Source organism: Vulpes vulpes, chromosome 14 (genome assembly GCF_048418805.1).
Source record: "Vulpes vulpes isolate BD-2025 chromosome 14, VulVul3, whole genome shotgun sequence".
NCBI classification, from domain to species: Eukaryota; Metazoa; Chordata; class Mammalia; order Carnivora; family Canidae; genus Vulpes; species Vulpes vulpes.
Window position 1 is genome coordinate 42,003,577 of NC_132793.1, and position 20,519 is coordinate 42,024,095.

Consider the following 20,519-nt stretch of genomic DNA (forward strand, 5'->3'; position numbering starts at 1 on the left):
TAACAAACACTCCTGCTTTCTTATGTTTTTTATTTATGTAAATGTTTAGGTCAATGGACCAACTTGGGTGAGCAGTCTAAAATGAAACACCTAAGCTAACTGTACCTTATTTTTCAGGAAGGCAAGAAGCTGTGGTTAAGTTACATGGCATTGGTGCCATGTCGAAGTGGTAATGAAGGCTATTGTGTGTGAAAGGCTACAATTCAGAGAAGGAAGAGTGAATAAAAGTGGCCTTTTAGTTATAATGTGAGGAAGGAATTTGAACACTAGGAAATACTTCTCTGATATTAGCAATTTTATTATACATAGAATTATAACACTGATGTCTTCTCCAGAAGTCTTTAAAAACAGTTTATAATCTCATTTTTCTGCTAATGGCAATTTCATTTATAATTGAAAACAACCCAAATGACCAGTAAGAGAAATCATTGGGTAAATTATGGTACATTACTCTATAGGATATTTAGGTAGCTATTAAAAAATTATGAGAGCTATAGAGAAGCATATTAAAATACCTAAGATAGGCTACATAGTGAAGAAAGAATCCATAATTTATCTATAGTTCAATTACTCTTATGTAAAAATTAGGTTTGAATGCAAATTACAATTGGACGAGAACCCAGAAAAATTAAAGCAATTTATGGTATTTCATGGTATCATTGTGGGGGAAAAAACCACCCTCCAGTTATTTGTGTATAACAAGTAAAAATATATGTTTTAAAGGTGTTCTCTATCTTGAAATTGTAACTGTGATCTTCATTAAGGACATGAAGATACAGGGGATCCCTGGGTGGCTCAGCGGTTTGGCGCCTACCTTTGGCCCAGGGCGCGATCCTGGAGACCCAGGATTGAGTCCCATGTTGGGCTCCCTGCCTGGAGCCTGCTTCTCCCTCTGCCTGTGTCTCTGCCTCTCATTCTCTCTCTCTATGTCTATCATGAATGAATAAATAAAAAATCTTACAAAAAAAAAAAAAAAAAGGACATGAAGATACAATAAAAGGTTCAGAAAGGTCCACAGTCTTAGGATTTTTAATTTTTAATAACACTAGATGACAAGATTGCAGACACCTACGTCATGCTTCGGCACTTCTGAGTTGCAAGTAAGGGTGGTGTCAAGAGAGTGCAGCATTCCAAAGCATCGCTGGTCTCCATTAAAACCTAATTTATGGAATTAAAAATTAATTTTATGGAAATTAATATAAAGTCTTTTCATTAGACTGCACTCAGGCTAATTGAGTTTGGAGTGCTATTGTCATAACCATTCCTGCACTGCTATCTAAAAAGATGAAATCCAACATGAGTCTTCTTGTTCATATGCTACTGAGAAGCAGCTACAAAGGGGAGTTTTCAAGTATCTGCATGGCAGCTGCTTTTGTTCAGCAAAGACCCTAGCAAAGGAACAGTGCACTTTAGTGAATGAATGAATCCACTATGACAATGAATCCAATATGATGGGAATCCCTCAGTGAAAGCCCACCAAGGCTTACTATTAATGAGTACTGCAGATCAAGGTCTTGCTCAAGACCACTGGGAAGATGCAATGGCCTAATTCAGGCTCCTTCCCAAGCAGAAGTGGCACTCCCACAGCTCTTCCCTGAATGCTTGTATCCCTAGTAAAAGGAAAGTTTTAAGAGGGATGTGCTGTGGCTCTTTACATACACGTATGTATAGCTGTATAGATAGATCTGTCTGTCCTGTGGCAGCTGTGAGATTACACAGCACATACCTCTGACTTTCAGGAGAGTAATCGACCGCAGACCCCAGCTGCTGTACTCTGAAATCTGTCACTGTGTTGGCAAGAGGCCATGCTTCCTAGGTGGCTCTAACCAGTGACTGAGCATAGCAGAGGCCTTGAGGCAGGCTTGTCCCGGGGGACAGGGGGTCTTCTGACAGCAGACATTGAATCCCCAACAGACCTGCCAAACCTTCCTTATACTTTGGGGGGTGTTGAGAACACTTTTGCCCAACTGGTCACTCTCTCCTTTACAGGGTCAAGCTTGCATAGCAGTTTCTTACATTTTCTCCCCTAATAAAAGCCTTGCACATTTAATCTCATCTTGACATCTGCTTCTCAGAAGACATATGTATATGTATGTGTGTATATATATGTATATTTTTATAATTATAATTTTTAAGTTATAGATATATATTTGAATCATAGTTAATCTTCACTTGATGGACACTAGTTGTGTCTAAATTTTTGCCATTATAAAACTATCCATCCATCTATCCCATGCTCTCACATATTTTCTATGTGCCACAGTGAATATCTGTTGTTGGGATACCTCCAAAGAACAGAGCAAATGCCTCACCTACCACTTCTTTTCTACACATATAGAGTTTCTGCTAGAATTACAGTTTTTCTGGCAAATGAGCCCCAGGTCTGCCTGTGTCAGTGTGTAGAGCGAAGTTAGGAACCAGTCTTTCACAGCATTCTGGCACATTCCAGGGCAGCAAGGAAGGGGAGGTTTCCAGCCACATCTATGGTCTCTTCATTCTTCCCTGCCAACACTGTTGATTCGGATCCTCCTGTCTTTCTTCACCGCTCCCACATCAGAGTTCTCAAATGCAAGCAACACAAACTGATTCTGGATTACTTAAGCAAAAGATAATTTCTTGGAATGATATAGGGAACTCACAATCAGTGGGAGGCTGAAAGATTGGTCTTGGGGGAGCTCTAGGGCCAGGCTGTGGAACTATCGCAAAGGACCTTTTATAGGCGGAGTCTCGTGAATGAACATTGACATAAATAGCCTTCAAGGGTTCCTTCTGCTCTCACATTCCTTTCCCAAGGTTCAAATCCATACCACCTAAGCACCTCTGAGTCAGAGAGAATCTGCAGTTTCTTTGCAGATAGGTGTCTCAAATTTCATTCCCACCAACACAGAATCTAGTGGACTCCAGGTAATCGCCCCAAATGCAGTGAGGATATTTGGGAAAAGAAGAAATGAATGTTGGGCAGCAAAATATTTTTAAAAATCAGGGGCATATAGAGGGCTAAGCTGGTTAAGCGTCCAACTCTTGATTTTGGCTTGGGCCATGATCTCAGGGTTATCAGATTGAGCCCTGAGTTGGGTATGAAGCCTACTTAAGATTCTCTCTCTCTTTGGGATGCCTGAGTGGTTCAGCAGTTGGGCATCTGCCTTTGACTCAGGGCATAATCCCAGAGTCCAAGGATCAAGTCCAAGGTTCAAGTCCCACATTGGACTCCCTGCATGGAGCCTGTTTCTCCCTCTGCCTGTATCTCTGCCTCTCTCTGTGTCTCTCAGGAATAAATAAATAAAATATTCTTTTATAAAAAAGATTCTCCTTCATCTTCTGCCCCTCCCCCACACCATCCTCACTCATGCTCTCTTAAAAAAATAAAAAAAACAGTATGCAGCACACACTCTCTTCTACATTTGCACAGTTCCTGAGTTTGCAGATGCTCAGAGTCAAGCCACAGCCCCTGAATGATAAATTCATGACTGCCCAAGTGAAGGAAAATTTCTTGAATGGGACAAAGTGTAGCTGTTGCCAGGAGCCTGCTTGAACAACTCAGCTCCTAAGTTACATTTCCATCCAAGGGCTTGGGGCTCTGTCTGACTTTCCAAAATTTGAAGTATTACCATTGCCAGGACAGCAGTGCCATCCCTTCCCTTACCTTCTAGAGCTTTGCTATGAACTGGCTGGCTCTCCAGGCAGGTTTTCTTTTGGTTTAAGGTTTGGTTTGGTTTGGTTTGGTTTGGTTTGGTTTGGTTTGGTTTGGTTTGGTTTTGGTTTTGACTGATTCCCAAATGTGATAGCACAATCCTGTCAGCAAATATAAAAGCTGAAAAGCCATCCAGAAAAATGATCCCTGCAGTTTTCCCTTTCTCTCCCTCCCTGAATCCACATCAATCTTCCTTACTTTATAGAAGTGTTGTGTTGTTTTGTTTTACTTCCCCTAACAATCCCTACTCCCCTTATCTTCCTTCCTTAGTTTTCTGTATTGAATTCTCATTTTAAGGAAACTCACTTTGAGCCATCACCAAGGCCAATTTATTCAGCACAGGCAGAAGCAAATGCTTTCAAAAAATAATCATAGAAGGTATAGTGTACATGAGATGAACTTGGCTTCTGCAGAGAAAAAAGCACCTATATACAAATGGAACTTGAATTCATGGAAAAGAATTCCAGAAGAAGATGTTCAGGTGGATACTCATGTAACATGCCAATATTGTCCTTCCAGGTAAAGATGGCCTTGCAGCAGGAAGGATTCAACAGAAAGAAGCGGGGGTATAGAGACATCAATGAGATTGATATCAACATGAATGATCCTCTTTTTACAAAACAGTGGTATCTGGTAAGCATGTGCATATTATTCCTAATGTTTCTCATCTTGAGACTTCAGATTAAAAAATGCATTTCTATTTCCTAGTTATTCTGTGGGATGTCAGCCAGCATCTGACTTCATGAACCTCCCTGTCCCCTCTGATATGTATTGATTTTCTGTCAGCACCCATGCATCAGGTTCTCTAATCTGCTTTCTTCTGGAGCTGCTAAATAGCCATGATCTCTGGGGGTCAAAGCTGATGAGATTGCCACAGACTGTGAAAAAGCACACCAATGCATAAGAGAAGACATCCATGGGGCTTTGCTGGTGCAGGATTCAAGGCCCAGAAACCCAATCTGTCTGGTGACATGAATATTATCTGGCTCACCATCAGTCCTTCATGATTGGGTTGGGTTATATTTAAAAGAGACCCAAAGTTTCTAAACCAACCCTAACTGTAGGGCATCTTGAGGGGAAAGGAGTGATTAATTTAAAACTGTGTTATGCTTTCCCATTTTTAAGATTAAAAGGTGATGAACAAGAGAGAAGACTAAATTATAGCCCCATGGACTGATACATTTCTAATCATAACTCCCCTCTTGGGTCTTCAGAGCTTGACCATATCTTTTGTTTTTCGGTGTGGAATTCTACAAATCGCACGAATCTGATCCAGGCAACTGAAAAGAGCTAATGTGTGTTACTCAGGTGACTACATTTCTTACAATCACAACCAACCCCCAAATCACTCTGGCTTAACAAATCAAAGCTTTTGCTCACTCATGCTATGTGTCCAATGCTTCATCATCCCTCAGGGACCCAGCCTCCTTCCCAGCTCCATCCCGACCCCTGCTTTCATGAACACTTCAACAAGGGGAAGGGGCAGGTCACACACTTGAAATTACAAAGGTAAGTAAGACATGCTCCCTCTTGCAAAGCATACTGCTATTGAGTAAGGAAATCATATTCAAATAAGAATGATTCAAGACAATATGTGCTAGATTCAAAACATGAGGTATAAATAAAGAATACTACAAGAATAAGCATTTAATTCAAAATTGGGGAGGGTTGCTTGCAATGGCAGTTTAAGGAGTTTAAGATAGCAATTCAATCACAGAAACATCACTTGTATATAGCAAAAAATGGAAGGAGAAGTCTGGAAGAGGTGAATGGGGAAATATTCAGAACTACTGTTTCATGGAAGATGTGGCCTTTCAGCTGGCCCTGGAATACCAGGTGCAAACATTTGGACAGGTGCTTTACTGCACCAGACTAAAAAGATATTCTGCTTTCCAATTCCTCAACCAGATCAATACCGGACAAGCTGATGGTACGCCTGGCCTGGATTTGAATGTGGCAGAAGCCTGGGAGCTGGGATACACAGGCAAAGGTGTTACCATTGGAATTATGGATGATGGTGAGTATTGCAAAGCCTTCACATTATTGCAAAGCAAGTGTGTCTTTGCATGCCTTTGGAATATTAAAGATTATTGTGCTAGAGATGCTAATTAAAGGCAAAATAGCCATATGCTGGACCCAACCACCATGTATACTGTGGCAAAAGCTTCCCCATCCTCCAGATCAGTGGTCCTCAAACTTGAGGATATTCTTAATAAATATTTTGGTTTAATAAATTTAAAAGCCCAAAAATGAACAAAGGAAAACTGGCCAACACTAAACTGTAGTTTCTTTTTGGGCCACTTCCTGTACCTTATCTTAAAGCATCTCATTTGAACTTACCATCTATTTCTCCAGACCCACACTGTTGCCACTAGCCACATGTGGCTATTTACACTGACATTTTAATTAAGCTAAATAAAATTAAAAATTCAATTCCTCAGTCACACTAGCTTCATTTCAAGTTCTCAATAACCACAAGGAGCTAGCAGCTGCTGAAATTCAATTCAACTTCATTTCTATCATCACAGAAAGTTCTATTAGACAGTGTGGCTCTACACCCATGAAATAGCTTTTTGGCAACAGGATTGGGGTTTGGAGAAATTTTGACTTTATTGCTACTTTCAAAAAGAACCTATAAAGCAGACCTTGATAACCTTGACAACATATTCCCCCTATAATATGTTATCCTACCCTATATGCCTGCCAGAAAAATATTTAGTAGAGCTTTATTTTCTATAGTTTGTGATACAAAAATGAATGGGTTTGAGGAATTGGTGTTTTTCTACCTACACATATCCTTGGCTCTGCCAAGATTCTAGAGAATCTCTGCCCTGTGGTCATCTCACTGGACAGGTCCTTTTGTACTTATTCAGCCATGTGGATCCTTTAGGAAAAGCTCCCCCGAGCAATATTGCTGCAATTACATATAAAGCCTATGGGTAAGAAATGAAACAATGGAGTTTTTTCCTTCTGAAGATCCTCAAAGAACACTATGCTCTCCAAAGCAAGCCTTTGAAGTCGAATTGATGGTGAAACAAAGTGAGCCAGCATGCTTAAAATTGGTGCTGCCTTTGTCTAGGCTCATTAAACAGCCACTTAAAAACAATGCCTCTCTGTTTTCTGATGTGGGAGATGTTTTGAAGTGGATGTGAAAGCTTTCTCGGGTGGCTGAGGGCTTTCACAAGAAGAAAGGAGCTCTGCAGGAGAAAGTATGTGTGTATGCATGGATCTTAGGAGCTTATAACTGTTTCTTCCTTCCTAATGCTTTGATTTGGAAACCAACTGGCTGAGGCCAGCTCACCCAGGAGAAAGATGTATCTACATTTGAGGGAAATCTGCCTAGTATATATAGTAATTACACAGCATCTTGGGGATTAGAGGAACACCCTTAAAGTGGCTCTGCAGTGGCCACAGACAAACATTGCTTTTATGAAACCCGACATCCCATGATAACTATTTCAGGATAGGTAATAGTCCCCCGGACTGACTATGCGTCAACCCTTCCAAAAAGAGAAAAGGAGAGAATGAGCCCTGACTCTGACCCACCTTTCCTGGCTTGAGAAACCAAGCCCTTCAGAAAGTCTCAGCAGTTTCTTGTTTGGTATTAATCCTTCTGATTTAGTGGCTTTGGGGAGTCCCCTCAAAACTAAACTCTCTGTCCCCCAAATTAAACTCCTAATTTCCCCACTGTTTTGGTCATCTACTGCTGCAGAACAAACAGCCCCCAAATTGAGTGGCTTCACACAACTACCATGTTGTTATCTCTCACATTTCTGTGGGTTGACCAGGCTCAGCTGGAAAGTTCTGTTGGTGGGTTATCTGGGATCTCTCATGCCATTGGAGTCAGAATGCTGCTAGGGCCAGCATCAACTGGAGGCTTAACTAGATGTTAAAATGGCTCAGCCTCTCTCCTACTCCACGTAGTCCAAGGACCTCTCCTCTCCACATGGTCTCCCCAGGAAGCTGGATTTCTTACAGATGGCTTGGGCAGAGGAGTAGGGGTCCCAAGAACAACCATTCTAAGGAACAAGAAGCAGAAGCTGCCAGTCCTCCTGTAGGCTAGACACGGAATGAGTGAGGGTCACTCTGGCACTTCTATTGGATGAATGGTCACAGGACCAGATTCCAGGGGAGGAGGAATAGGTTCCATATCCTGGTGTGGAGTTAAACAAAGAATTTGTGGCTAGCTTTAATTCAGCACTTACTTATTCAGTGTGAAAACTGAAGAAGAGAAGAACTACCAAGCCATTCTCCAAATCTGCTGTTGAATGGCAAGATAAGCACATTTGGGACACGAGTGGCCTCCCACACAACAGATCTCTGATGCTCAGCATTCTCACACTGTGTCATTGGGCATCTCTGCCCTAACACCTAGAATGGGAGGTGCAAAGGTGAGTCTGAGAGCATCAGTAAATGGTGTGGTATCATTTCCCAGATATTTGTTCAGCAAGATATCATTCCCAAAGATACACACAGATACTGACCTTCATACGTAAGAGCAAAAACAATGTCATATTTCCTAATCATTGGCCTTTATTTTGGCCTCTATGGGAAATAATTTGATTATCTGCATGTGGGAGAGTTAATCTATAGACAGCTCTGTTTTAACAGCCATTCACACTCTCTGGTTGCACAACTCAAATCCTGACCAACATCCTCTCTGCTAGATACAATGACTTAATACGTGCTCAACAAATATCTCCTGCTTTCATATAGGTGCAACTTAATGCTATTTCCATACACTATACATCAGTAGGAGAGAACCTCCATGACTAGCTGTTGTCCACAGGGACAGAAAGCATTTCGTAAGGGTTTGCTCTAATGCTACAGGCATGAAGATGCCAGCAAAGACCCCACTGTATAATGACAATTCACCCCTTTCATTGCAAATAGGGTTGTTTGGTGTTGGGAACTTGAACTAGAAAAGAGGATGTGGCCAACAAAACCTAGAGACAGGTAGGAGCCACCCAGAGCAGGCACAATTCTGTATGGTGCAGGCTATCAAGGTCAAAGATGGTCAGTGAGGGCATGATTCAAGGACATTAGCCAACATCAGATGGTGCCAAAGATGTAAGACTGCAGGCCAGGGAGGAAGTGTCAGAGAGTTTCTGTTGAAATAATAATAAAAACTAACATTTCTTGAGTACTCACTATGTACTGGGCACTGCCTAACAATTTAGAAAAACCTCCAATTATCCTTTAAGATTGGTGCTACTATCCACATGTTGCAGATGAGGAAACCAAAATTAGGGAAGCAAGAAACTACCCAAACTGATCTTAACCATCATCTTCAGTGCTTGAAGCCTATCCCTTGGTTCTGCACTCCCTGGTGGGCCTTTGTGAATGGGATCTCATCCTTGTAAATGGACATCTAAGCTTAAGGACCAGGCAGCCAGCCACATCTTCCCAAGAGAGTCAGAAGTCTCCATCACATAGAAAAGCAATGTTTTCTCCCCTAACTTGGGCTTCATTGATCTAGGAAGAGTCAATGGGATATCTATTCCAGTTATTATTCCATATAACAAATGACTCTACTCCTTAGCAGCTTATAGTAACTATTTTGCTCACAATTTTGTGGCACAGGAAATCAGAAGAGCCAGTCTGTACACTTCTCATTTGAGGTTTCTCATGCCATAGAGGGCAGAATGTTGACTGGGCTGTAGTCCTCTGAAGGCTCAAATAGGGTAGACATCCATGGCTCATTCCCATGGCTGACCCCTGATGTTGGCTGCCGCAGCTCAGCTGAGCCTTTCATACGACACATGGGCTTCTTCCATGGCAATTGACTCCCACCTCGCATTAGTGAACAAGCGTCCAAAGGAACAGGTGGAAGATGCCTGGATTTTTCTGATCAAGCCTTGAAAGTCATACAATATCTTATCAGTAGAAGCAGTCATAACCCACTCAGACTGAAGAGAGGCGAACAGACCTACCTCCAAAGAAGGTGTATGGCACTGTTATACATCTCAACTGAATACATTGTTACATCTCAATTGTAACTAGGAATATGTACATGGAACTCCTTGCTAAATCTCTGAGGTCACCAGAACCATCAGAATTTGGACTACTGTGGGTTAGATTTTTCTGAAAAGACTCAAACTGATGACAGGATACTAATGTAAAATATAACCAAGTAATTATCATTTGGGTACCACATTATGTTATGATTGGTGATAAATTGGTTCCATGTGGACTGGGAGCCATAGATAGCTGAACAGCTCAGGTTCTATGCCTAAATAGTCGTTTCTCCAGGACCTGCCTAGTGCGTGGCATTCACTGCTGAAAAAAAACCAGTGAGCGCAAAATAAAAATTAATACATTAATAATACAAGAACTAAAAAAGAAATAAGCTATTGAGAAAATGTATTTAGTAGTATTCCACCTCAAAAGATAATCAAATATACAAAAATATTAAAATGCTATTATATACCAGGTCGTTATTTTCATGCTTTAGTTCATTATATTTTTTTGAATCATGCCTGTCATTCCCCGTGGTTCTATCAATAATCTCTTCTTTCCTAGACCAAAGTCTGCGTCTCTTCTAACTTAACACTCAATCTTCCCTTTAACCTAATTAAAGATCCTTTCTTTTAATTGGGCTAAATTTATCTTGTTTTAATTTTAATTTCCTTCAGGTCTCAAATTATCTCTTTGCCTTGATATTTTCCCTTTGCAGAGAATAGACTACTGGTTCTCAGAAAATTTCCCTCCCAGACAACTTGCACTATCAGAACATGGAGTCATCTTTTAAGAATTGACTCACTGCGTGGACTAGGAACTTGCTTTGTCCACTCCACAGGTCAACCTGGTATTGCAGTAGCTCCAGGAACAGTGCACTCGCTAGGAGAAAATACTCAGGTGTCTAAAGTCAGCTTGATTTGTTGGGGGGATGAGTATCACCTGAGACTGTGCGGGCAGGATGCTTCTCCCTTAGAGTGTCTGGGTGGGTGGCTTGTACCTGGCTTTCCTGAGACTTAGGTGTGTACATACATGCACCAGGATCTTCTTACACACTACAAGCATGAATAGAAGAACATTCATGCTGGCGTGCCTGGCTGGCTTAGTCAGTACAAGAGTCAGTGACTCTTGATCTCAGGGTTGTGAGATCTAGAGTGCAGAGATTACTAAAAAGATAAATAAACTTAAGAAGTATAATTATGCCAAAAAAATGGACTCCCTGCTAGAAAAACAAATCTATATTCTCTGTGTGGGGGCTGTGGGTGTGTTTTTAACTTATCTATTTGTTACAAAATGTTTTGCCCAACATTGAGTTCACAAAATGTAACCAATTTCCACAAATACGTACAACAATTTAATTTCAGCACAACATTCTAAGACCAAGTAGATTTTTGAAAGTATTTCTGCTCTTCTGCATTAACCACAGGTGGGTAGATGACGCTACCAATGGTGATGGTAATAAATATAACGCATCAAGTGTTTACTACAAGCTAAACACTTTACATGAATTGGCCCTCACCTTTAACACTACTTTGCAAGGTTAATAATATCCCCATTTCAAAGATAAGGAAACCAAGACTCAGGAAAATTATATCATTTGGCTGAAACCTTACAAATATTGCAGTATCTGAGTCTAGAATAGAACTGGATCTGCTAGTCTCTGTAGCCTGTGCTCATCTCCAACCCATCCAACATTTCTAAAACAGACCATTTCTAAATTAGGGTCCAGAACAAGGGCCAGCAACCTTTCTAACTAAAATACTAGTCCTCGAATCTTCTGACCCCTGTCATTCTGCAATTCTTGGGAGGGGGAGCAGAGGAGAGGTGGAAGATGGCAAATGACAGGCTATACTCTCATACACTATAGAAAGCAGCTATGAATGACGGTAGCCATGTGACATGCTTTGCATGTCAAAAAATCAGCAGCAAAATGCAGTATATGCTCTGTAGAACAATGGCTTCCAGTCCAGAAATTTCTTGTGCAACCAGAAACAACAAAGGAAGTTTTTTTTTTTTTTCTGATAGAAATGTCCCAGTACTCGTGGGGTTTTTTTTGTTTGTTTGTTTTTTGCGGGCAAAGCTATATCTGTGGCCAGATCTTAGAGTGCTTGCAGTGAAGATGCCACCTATCAGAGGGACTGAATGATACCTCCAGCTTTAAAACACAGGAAATCTAATAGAGCTATTAAATGCCATTGAGCTAAGTGCACCTCACTGTTCACACCACTTGATGGAGAAGAAACCTAGCTCAGAGAGGCCAAGCACCTTGCCTGAAGTCATGCAGCCAATTGGCAGTGGGATTGGGATTCAAACATGGCTTTTTGACTTCAAAACCTATGCTTGTGACCATTACACCAGGAGGTGGAGGTTTTGCGATGGCTCTGCACACCTGGCTGAGAGTTTTCAATGTGGCCTTGAAATTCCATGGTGCTTTCTGAGGCCTCACAGGCAATGGAATGCAGTGGTGCTCATAACTCTACCATTGCGATGACTCTTGGGCAACAAGACAGGCCCCATCCAGGAGAAAGCACATGGAGGCTCCAGGTCACTGACTTCCTAGAAAGCCACATTCTGTAGGGACAAGTATCAGCTCCCACCTACGGACACTTTAACCATTTGAATGGAAACCATTTGCCCTCGGCCTAATGGCCTTTTCCACCAAGCCATGTTCTTATTATCCCATGCCAGAGAATGCTCCCCTAATCTGCTACTATCTGTACCCTGTTAAATAATCATCATTTTTCCTCCCCAGGGCCAGTTTCATTTTGGAAGAAATGCCAGTTGATGCTTTGGGAATGTCAGAATTTTCACAAATCTTAGATCACTGCTCTGATGAGCCATCCATCTTACAGCCACTAAGCCCCTTAGTATGGACATGCATGTCAGAAGTTTTATCCTGGGTCCTTGGCTCTAATTGGCTTCACTCAATCTGGTGGCAGCTGTCTCTCCACTCGGGAGGTGTAGCACCCCCGCAGTAGGGAATGGAAACACAAGTGCTCAGCTGGCCCCATTTTCTTGGCACCAGCCCCATAATGAGAGCACCTTCTTGTGCAACTTCCCTGAGGACACAGTGGCAGGTATTAACGTTCTGTCCTATGATGTTCTTTTCACAGGGATTGACTATCTGCACCCGGACCTGGCTTCGAACTATGTAAGTACACACCGACCTGGGTGGGTGCGTGCACACACACAGATTAGAAACATACGCACTCATGCACATGCACATGCACTAGACCTGCCCATCTTGTTGGAGGCACAGCTGAGGCCAGGAGCAAAGGGACAAGGCCTGGGGCCTGGCAGCATGGAATGGTGGTGGCTTTGTGAGGAGACAACAAAGAGACTTGAGGTCTGAAAGAAAAGAGCTAAGAAAAAAGGGAGAGGTGAAGAAGAGAGAGCCTTGGCAGGGTTTTAATATCAACTCTAGCTGAGGATATTGAATTATAGGGTGGAAATGAGCCATTTGGGTTCTTGTTGGATAAAACTAATGGCAAAAAGCCAAAAAGAGGGGTAACTCACATCACAATCATAGCTTTACTAAAGCAAGGACGTCATCTTTTTTTGTTTTGTTTTTGTGCTTATGAACACCCCACACTGACTTTCCCTTGCAACGCTGAGTGCACCATATGGTATCCCTTTACAAATAAAACATATTAACAGAGAATCATGATAAACACTGTTGTGCTAGATCCACAGGCTCTAACTTTTTCCATAGAAAGTCATGCACTGCTTTCTTGATGAAACCTGCAAACCCTTTCAACATGAGTGATCACTTTATGTTCACTCCAGGGAGTAGATTAGCCAAGTACTGCTGTGTTTGAACCAAGCTATACTTGTCCCATAATCTCCAGATCTAAGTGATTTTTTAAATATTACTTTAGTTAGCTTAGGAGTCTCATATTAGGGAGAATACAGACTTAATTAGAGGAAAGATTGTTAACAAGCAGAAGTGTTGTCAGTTCAACATTCTGGGTCATTCATCCTGAAAGGTTTGCAAGTGCGCATTGGGAAGAGAGAACAGAGATTTTTCCGTCTGTTTGTTGCATGAAGTATCAGGCAACAAAGTACCAATCTACTGCTATTTATTTCATGGGTCTTATAATTCTAGTAGAGTATACGTTGGACTAAGCATCTTTTGAATAATAACAATAAAGTTAAATGAATCATTGGCACAGTCCAGCCAATATACCCCCAGAAGGAAATGACAGAAGTTAAACCAAAGCTTTATTCTCAGAAGTGAGAATCTACCTCTATAGAGAAGACAAAAAGAAACTGCCCATGAGCGGTAGGTTCTGCCTCAGTGCCCATCTGCCAGGTCTGAGGAAGCAGATCCCTCCTTGTCTCTGAGACCTTCTACCCCCCACTGCAGGCACCATGGAGCTGTAGGCCTGGCTGGTCCTTTGCTTCCTTACAGGGACTGCCCCATGCAAGGCCTCAACCACCTCCTCCAATGACCTCCCTTTCTCTGCCTCCCCGGTAACTACAAGGCCCTAGAGTTCTCAGAAGGGGAGATTGAGAAATATGTGAGTTGCATTTTTTCCACAGCTCTGATGCTCAGAGGCCTTTCCTTAGGAGGAAATGGCAAGGGATAATAGCCTGCAGGCCAGTAGGTTCATCCTCATTGGGCTGCTCCCTGAACAGAGAGAGGCATTTATATTCTTTCACAAGCTATACAGGGTTCCTACCATCTACAGGACCCCAGGGCCTCACAGAACAGAAAAATAGAGAGCTCTTTTCCCTTTCACAAACCAGTGTTACAGCATCTTACAGCTTGTAGGATTTCAAGGTTGGGGTGGCCGTCAGATGGGCTGGAAGCTGACAGTGGATGGCCTCCCTCCAGCCGGTCCAGCCCCCACGCAGGTCACTTCCATGTCAGGTGAACGTGATAATCACTACACTATGGAAACATCCCAAGGCTACTTACACCTTACACCAGGAGTCAGCTGGGCATCCTTCCCTTCACCCTGCCCTGCCCATGTGCTTCTGTGACAGGCTGCCCCCAATGCCAGTTATCAGAATAAAAAGAGATAGTAATTCCAGTGGGAAAATAATCCTCTGGGGCTCTGATGAACTGCAGGTAAAAGTTAATCAAGAGCGTGATTCATCTGTCAAAAACTCTGATTGGAAAATGAAGCATCCAAACTGGGAGGTGCCAGCTCTCCTCAAATCTGCAATATCAGAATATACCTGAACAACTCTATGGCTTCTATGAGTGTTGTGTTCTTTTTACTTTTTTGTTTCTTTCTTAAAAAGTTTTTTCTAATTAAAAAATAAATACATGTTCTCTGTAGAAAATTTGGAAAGCACAAAATACATTCAAAACCAGCCATAGCACTATTCCTAATATTTTAGTGTATTTCAGACTTTTACTTCTATGAGTGTATTTTTTTAATAAAATTGGGTTCTGTTACATATACAGCATCCCCTCCTCCATTTGATATGTCATAAACATTTTTATATTACTAAATACTCTTTAAAACATGATTATAAGGGCATGTTTTATTATAAGGGCATATAAGATAATTTCATTGTCTCATGCTGTAATTTATTTAAACATTCCAATCCTTAATTGTTGGATAACTAGGTTGCTTTCAATGGGCATCTCATTCAAAGGCGGAGAATGACAAGATGGTGACAAGGATGATAGAGGGACTCCATAATCTGCTAAGGAGAGATGAAAAAACTGAGGGGAAAAAAAAGATAACTAAGAGGCACATGAAATATGTTTTCAAATTCTCCATGAGGAATGAGACATTCAACTTGTTCAATATTTTCTTTTCTTTTCTTTTCTTTTTTCCATATTTTCTCCCACAAAAACCCTCACCCATAAGTGACAACTGCAGGAAGAAGAGTATAGTTCAGTTAAAGGAAGAATTTTTTCATCATTGAGGCTAATAAATTAAAGGAGTTAGCTCTCCTAAGAAATAATGAGTTCTCCATATCTAAAAATGGGTCAAGGGGAGGGTTGATGACCATTTGGCAGGGATGTTGAGGAGATAACACTGTCTCCTCTAAACTTAAACTAGAGGTCACCTAAGAATTGAATAGGAAATGTGAGTTCTGTACAAAACATCTTCCATCCAGAGAAAGGTCGGAGTTTTCCACATTTATCAAACACTTGGAACCTTACCAAAAAGTTATATATAATTACATATGGCTGTGAAATGTTTCCAGGTCATTGGTACAGATGAGAAAATAACATCCATATATCTCCTCCTTAATTATTCAGCAGAGAACCTGAACCTGAGCTGATTGGGTCCGGTTAGTGTCTCTCTTATCCTGTGTAGAGTTGAGAGTGGCAACTTTGAAGCTACTAACCAAATTTATCTTCCATATTTTTAATTAAAAATTTTAGACCATAATTAACAGAATGAGAATGGCAAGGGGAGTAGAGCCACCCAGGAGAGCAATGAAATCAGTGGACAGTGACAAGCTCAAAAATTGTTTGAGCAAAGGATTAACAGGCAGCGTCACACCTTGTTAGGTGACTTAATGGCGTGGATGTGATGAGCTTGCCTAGTGCCCTTCTCATGAAATGTGCTTTGGGGAGGTCTGTGTTTGGATTTCTTCAGAAGCAAACCCTGAGACAAGGGTCAGAGTGCAAGTAGTTTATTTGGGAGGTGATTCTAGGAAGCAAGGTTAGACTGGGGAATGGGACAAAGGGAAGGAAGCCAATTAACAGAACATTATCAAAGTTACCATGGGGAGCAGCTCGAACTCAGTCCTGCTGGGGAATCCAGGAGATAATGTAGAACATGTGTGCCAGAGTTTTCCCACCTGGAATGGGCTACCACAGAAGCTGGGGTATTTGTATATCAACTCCTGTCAGTCATTGGTGGAAGGTTGGTCCTAGAGAGTGTGGATGTGAACATTCCAAGCACCTCCTACCTTCTACAGTATCAGAGAAAGTCCTTAGCAAAGAGATGCTGGTACAGGCAATTGGATGGTGTTCACCAGGGAACCCATGGGTGACAGGCCAAAGGTATATAGGCCTGGTACTTGCAACATTCACCACAGGAGGATGACTTTTAGCTTACTAAAGGTTACAGTAAACAGAAATGTACTGTGTTGAGAAAATTCCTTCTCACTACTGATTATTTTCAGGAAGAAGTGAAAAATCTTATCAGAGGTTCTTGGACAGCTATAACAAAAATGTCTTGATAATCAAACCAGGCAAAACATTTCCCAAAGCAGAATTATTTTCAAAGCTTCTCTATCCCCTATATTAAAAGAGGGGTACCTGGGTGGTTCAGTCAGTTAAGCATCTGACTCTTGATTTCAGCTCAGGGCATGATCTCAGGGTTGTAAGATTGAGCCCCATGTTGAGCTCCATGCTGGGCATCAAGCCTGCTTAAGATTCTCTCTCCACCTCTCCCTCTACCCCTCTCCACCCCTGCTTGTGCTCTCTCTCTCTCTCTAAAAAAGAGAGAGAGAGAGAGAAGAATCTAGGAGTATGCTGGTATTCTAATACTCTTTCTATTTAAACTGAGAATTAACATCCTTTGAAAGCTGCAAATCGATATATCAGTGTAAATCCTTAGTGTTCATTTAATTCAACAAATCTACATTGAATCTGTTGATTGTTGGGAGCAAAGAATAATAACACCACTTTTATTATTACTCTATTGTTCTCTGATTGAATCTAGTCTAAGGGATCCAGTCTCACTGCTCACTATTCCAAATGATTAAAATCCTCCTTTCCCCATCCCAACAGTAATAACATGAAACGAGCATTGGCCAAGAAACAATTTTAGACCAAGTCAAAACCAGAGTTCCTTTACTCCATTCTGCCTGTGTAAACAGTCTGGATATAAGCTCTAACTCCATTGAATTTCTGTGTATTGGGCCTGCTATATGCAAGCCCCAGAGGAAGAGGGAAATCAGACATGGGTGTTTTCCAGAGAATCCTGGCTCTGTGAGGACACAGATGTGGGAGTTATCTAACAGGTGAGGGGCAGGCAGGCAGGGATTGTTCATCACTTAACTGTGCAACCCCCATGTGGTGAGAACCACAGGCCTGTGCTCACAGTACTGGTCCAGGCCTAGGGGTTCCTCCAGGTCTATAGAACAGAGGAGGACTCCTTCAAGAACGTGTGACGTGTGACTGAGGTGGCAGATTTCAGAGGAGTGGCAGGGGGAGTGGAGCTGAGCATCTCCTGCTTTGCTCCAAAGCCTGCTCTGCTGGAGCTACAGAGGCGAAGAAATGGCTAGTGGTTCTTTAAAATCCAAGAAGAGTCTTCTCACCATATGTTGGGGTTTTCTCAGAGGCAGACCTGAGACAAAGATTTAAAGGCAAGTAGTTGATTTGAGAGAAGATCCCAGGAAGTACTACCAGCCAGAGAGAAGAGAAATGACACTAGAAGGGAAAGCAGCCAGGAAAGGATTTATTAGGAAGCCAATTACCACTGAAGGCAATGGGAGTTTAATCTCACTGTAGAACTCTGGGAAACAGTATAGACAGAGCTCTCTCAGAGTTATCACTGATGCTTCTCAATCAGTGGTTGAGGGCTGACCCCAGAAGCAGGTGTAAGGTGGGGAGCTCAGGGGGTTAACCCCCTGGTTCTTCTGGCCTGCCCACCATACATGCAGAATAAGGTCAGGGGACAGAGAGACTTCAGACACAGAGTGGCAAGTGTGAGCAGTGGGAAATTGCCCAACATGCAACGATAGGGTTGCATGACAACGGTGGAAACTGAGTCAAACCTGAGTGACTCCTGGCTCCTTGATTCGTAGTTCTGCAGCCTTAGACCAACCCATTAAACCCCCTTGAACTTTGATCTTCTCATTTATGAAATGGGCAAAAAAGAATATCAGGTTTGTTATGAGGTGTCATTGGGATAACTTATGCACCAGGTAGATAATAGATGTTCAGCAAACATTCATTTCCTTCTCAAGAGAGTTGAGATGACAACTCTGCATGATGACAGCTTGTCCCACTGGAGGACAAGCAGGGGAGTGCCTTAAAGAGCCAGTGCAATGGCTCAGTGCACTCCACGGTCAGCTCAGTTATCAAAAGGGAGAAAAGGGCACCTCATCCAGATGAAGTATAAGGTCATGAGGGAAAGCAGAAGTCAAAAAGTGGAGGCTACTGGAGTAAATCTAAAAGATTTCTCTGAAAGATAAAATTGGTTTTATTTTAAAAAATGAAAGATTTATGTGAAAAAGAGCATCCAAGTAAACAGAAGATACAGGGGAAAGAAGACCCATTGCTCCTGACCAGGGATATAATTAAGAAGGATGGCCCTAAGAAGCAGAATTTCTGATCCACATCTAGCATCTCTGTCACAGACCTTTGAACTAAAAGGATACTTGTGGGTATTCAGAGGGGAGGATGGATCCCAAGGTAAGTGAAGGGATTATAAAATAGTAATCTTTCCAAATGAGGATTTCTCTAGGCCAGAAAAAAGATATCTCCTGTTTAAGTGATCACAAGGTGGGGCATGGGCATCTGCTCTGCTGGCCCAGAGGAAGGGCTGTATCTTGCCCTACGGCCTCCATCTTTCAGCTGGGAAACTGGAGCACCCTCTGAGCAGCCTCTAGACCCTGTGCTGAAAATCGTTGCAGATTCACATGCTCTTGCTGGCATTTTCCATGGATTGACCGCAGCAAATGTGAAAGAATGCATCGACCAACGACTCTTCCTTCCCTATACCAATGGCTTCTCCCCGGGGCTTTGCAGAAACTTTCTCTATGGGAGAAGTGTATTTCCCACCCCTTGACTTTGGACTGGGGCTTGTGACTTGTTTAAAGAAATAGAATAATACAGAGGTGCTGTGCCTGGTCATGGATGAGGACTTGTGAGGCCTTGTGCGTTCCCGCGTGCCCTCCTATGCCTCTGCCATCACCATTAGAAGATAGAAGAGCATGCCCAGGCTAGCCGGCTGGCCCCAGGAGGTGGCGGAGTGCTGGCAGAGCCTGAAGCACAGCCCTTCGAGCCAATCTGTAGAACTGCAATAAGAAACAGAGCCACATTTCTGAGCCACACCCCCAATATCAGCCAGAAGCCAGCCAACCCCAGAAGCAGCTGAGCCCAGCCAGGAAGCAGAGCCATCCAGCTGAGCCCAGCCTAGATCATCAAACTTCCAGCCAAACTGCAGACTCGTAAGTGATATAAAGGCTTGTTATTTCCACTGCTGACACTTTATGTTGTTTTTATGCAGAAGCTGTTACAGTCACCCATGCTAGAATCCCTCCTTGGTCTTCCTGCCATGATTGATTTCCATCCCAACCTAAGGTGTTTTTCTTTGAAAACTTACCCAGGTTCTGATGATTAATCTTGTCATTCATTTTGGCACTTGTCTCATTCACTCATTTGACAATGCTGTTCCCCTATAATGCATGACTACATCACAACAAGATCATCAGCTCTTTGTAGGAAAGTGTGCACTTTTTAATTTTGTGTCCCCCTTAACATTTAGCATGATGGTTAACAGACATTTAATAAATCTTTGTTCAGTTGTGTTGGAACTGAATTTATCATTCTTTTGCAAGTGAAATCAGGAGCTAAATCATATGATCGATGATCCTCTATCGGTGATGAAGGGAAAGTCTAGCATGCAGAGCCTTCTAACTCTCAGCTCTCAACCAACTCATAGGTGGATACCTTCATTCCATTCACCATAATATATCCCTGGTGAGGGAACTAGAGGGCCATGTAACTAACTGAGGTCCACATGGCTGAAGACCTAGAGAGAACATGCTTCTCGGTGTGCATAATTCTTAATGTCTAGAGCTGGTCAGGTGCAGCAGTTAAGCACCCATATGGGAAAGGACAAATTATACTCTTTGGTTCAGTTAAAAATTGGAAACATGATATATTTATGCTCCAGGATTATTTCACCAAAGTTCTTATGAAAGGAAAAAGCCTACCTCT

The 20,519-nt window shown here is 42.1% G+C and overlaps 1 protein-coding gene across 1 annotated transcript in view; it reads left to right on the top strand.

The window, feature by feature from the left end:
• Positions 1-20,519, top strand: part of PCSK2 (proprotein convertase subtilisin/kexin type 2) — a 250,780-nt gene that overhangs the window by 125,118 nt on the left and 105,143 nt on the right. The window contains exons 3-5 of the mRNA XM_026002379.2: positions 4,211-4,324; positions 5,600-5,708; positions 12,763-12,800. Coding sequence (XP_025858164.1) covers positions 4,211-4,324; positions 5,600-5,708; positions 12,763-12,800 — 261 coding nt within the window. The remainder of the gene's footprint in view (positions 1-4,210; positions 4,325-5,599; positions 5,709-12,762; positions 12,801-20,519) is intronic.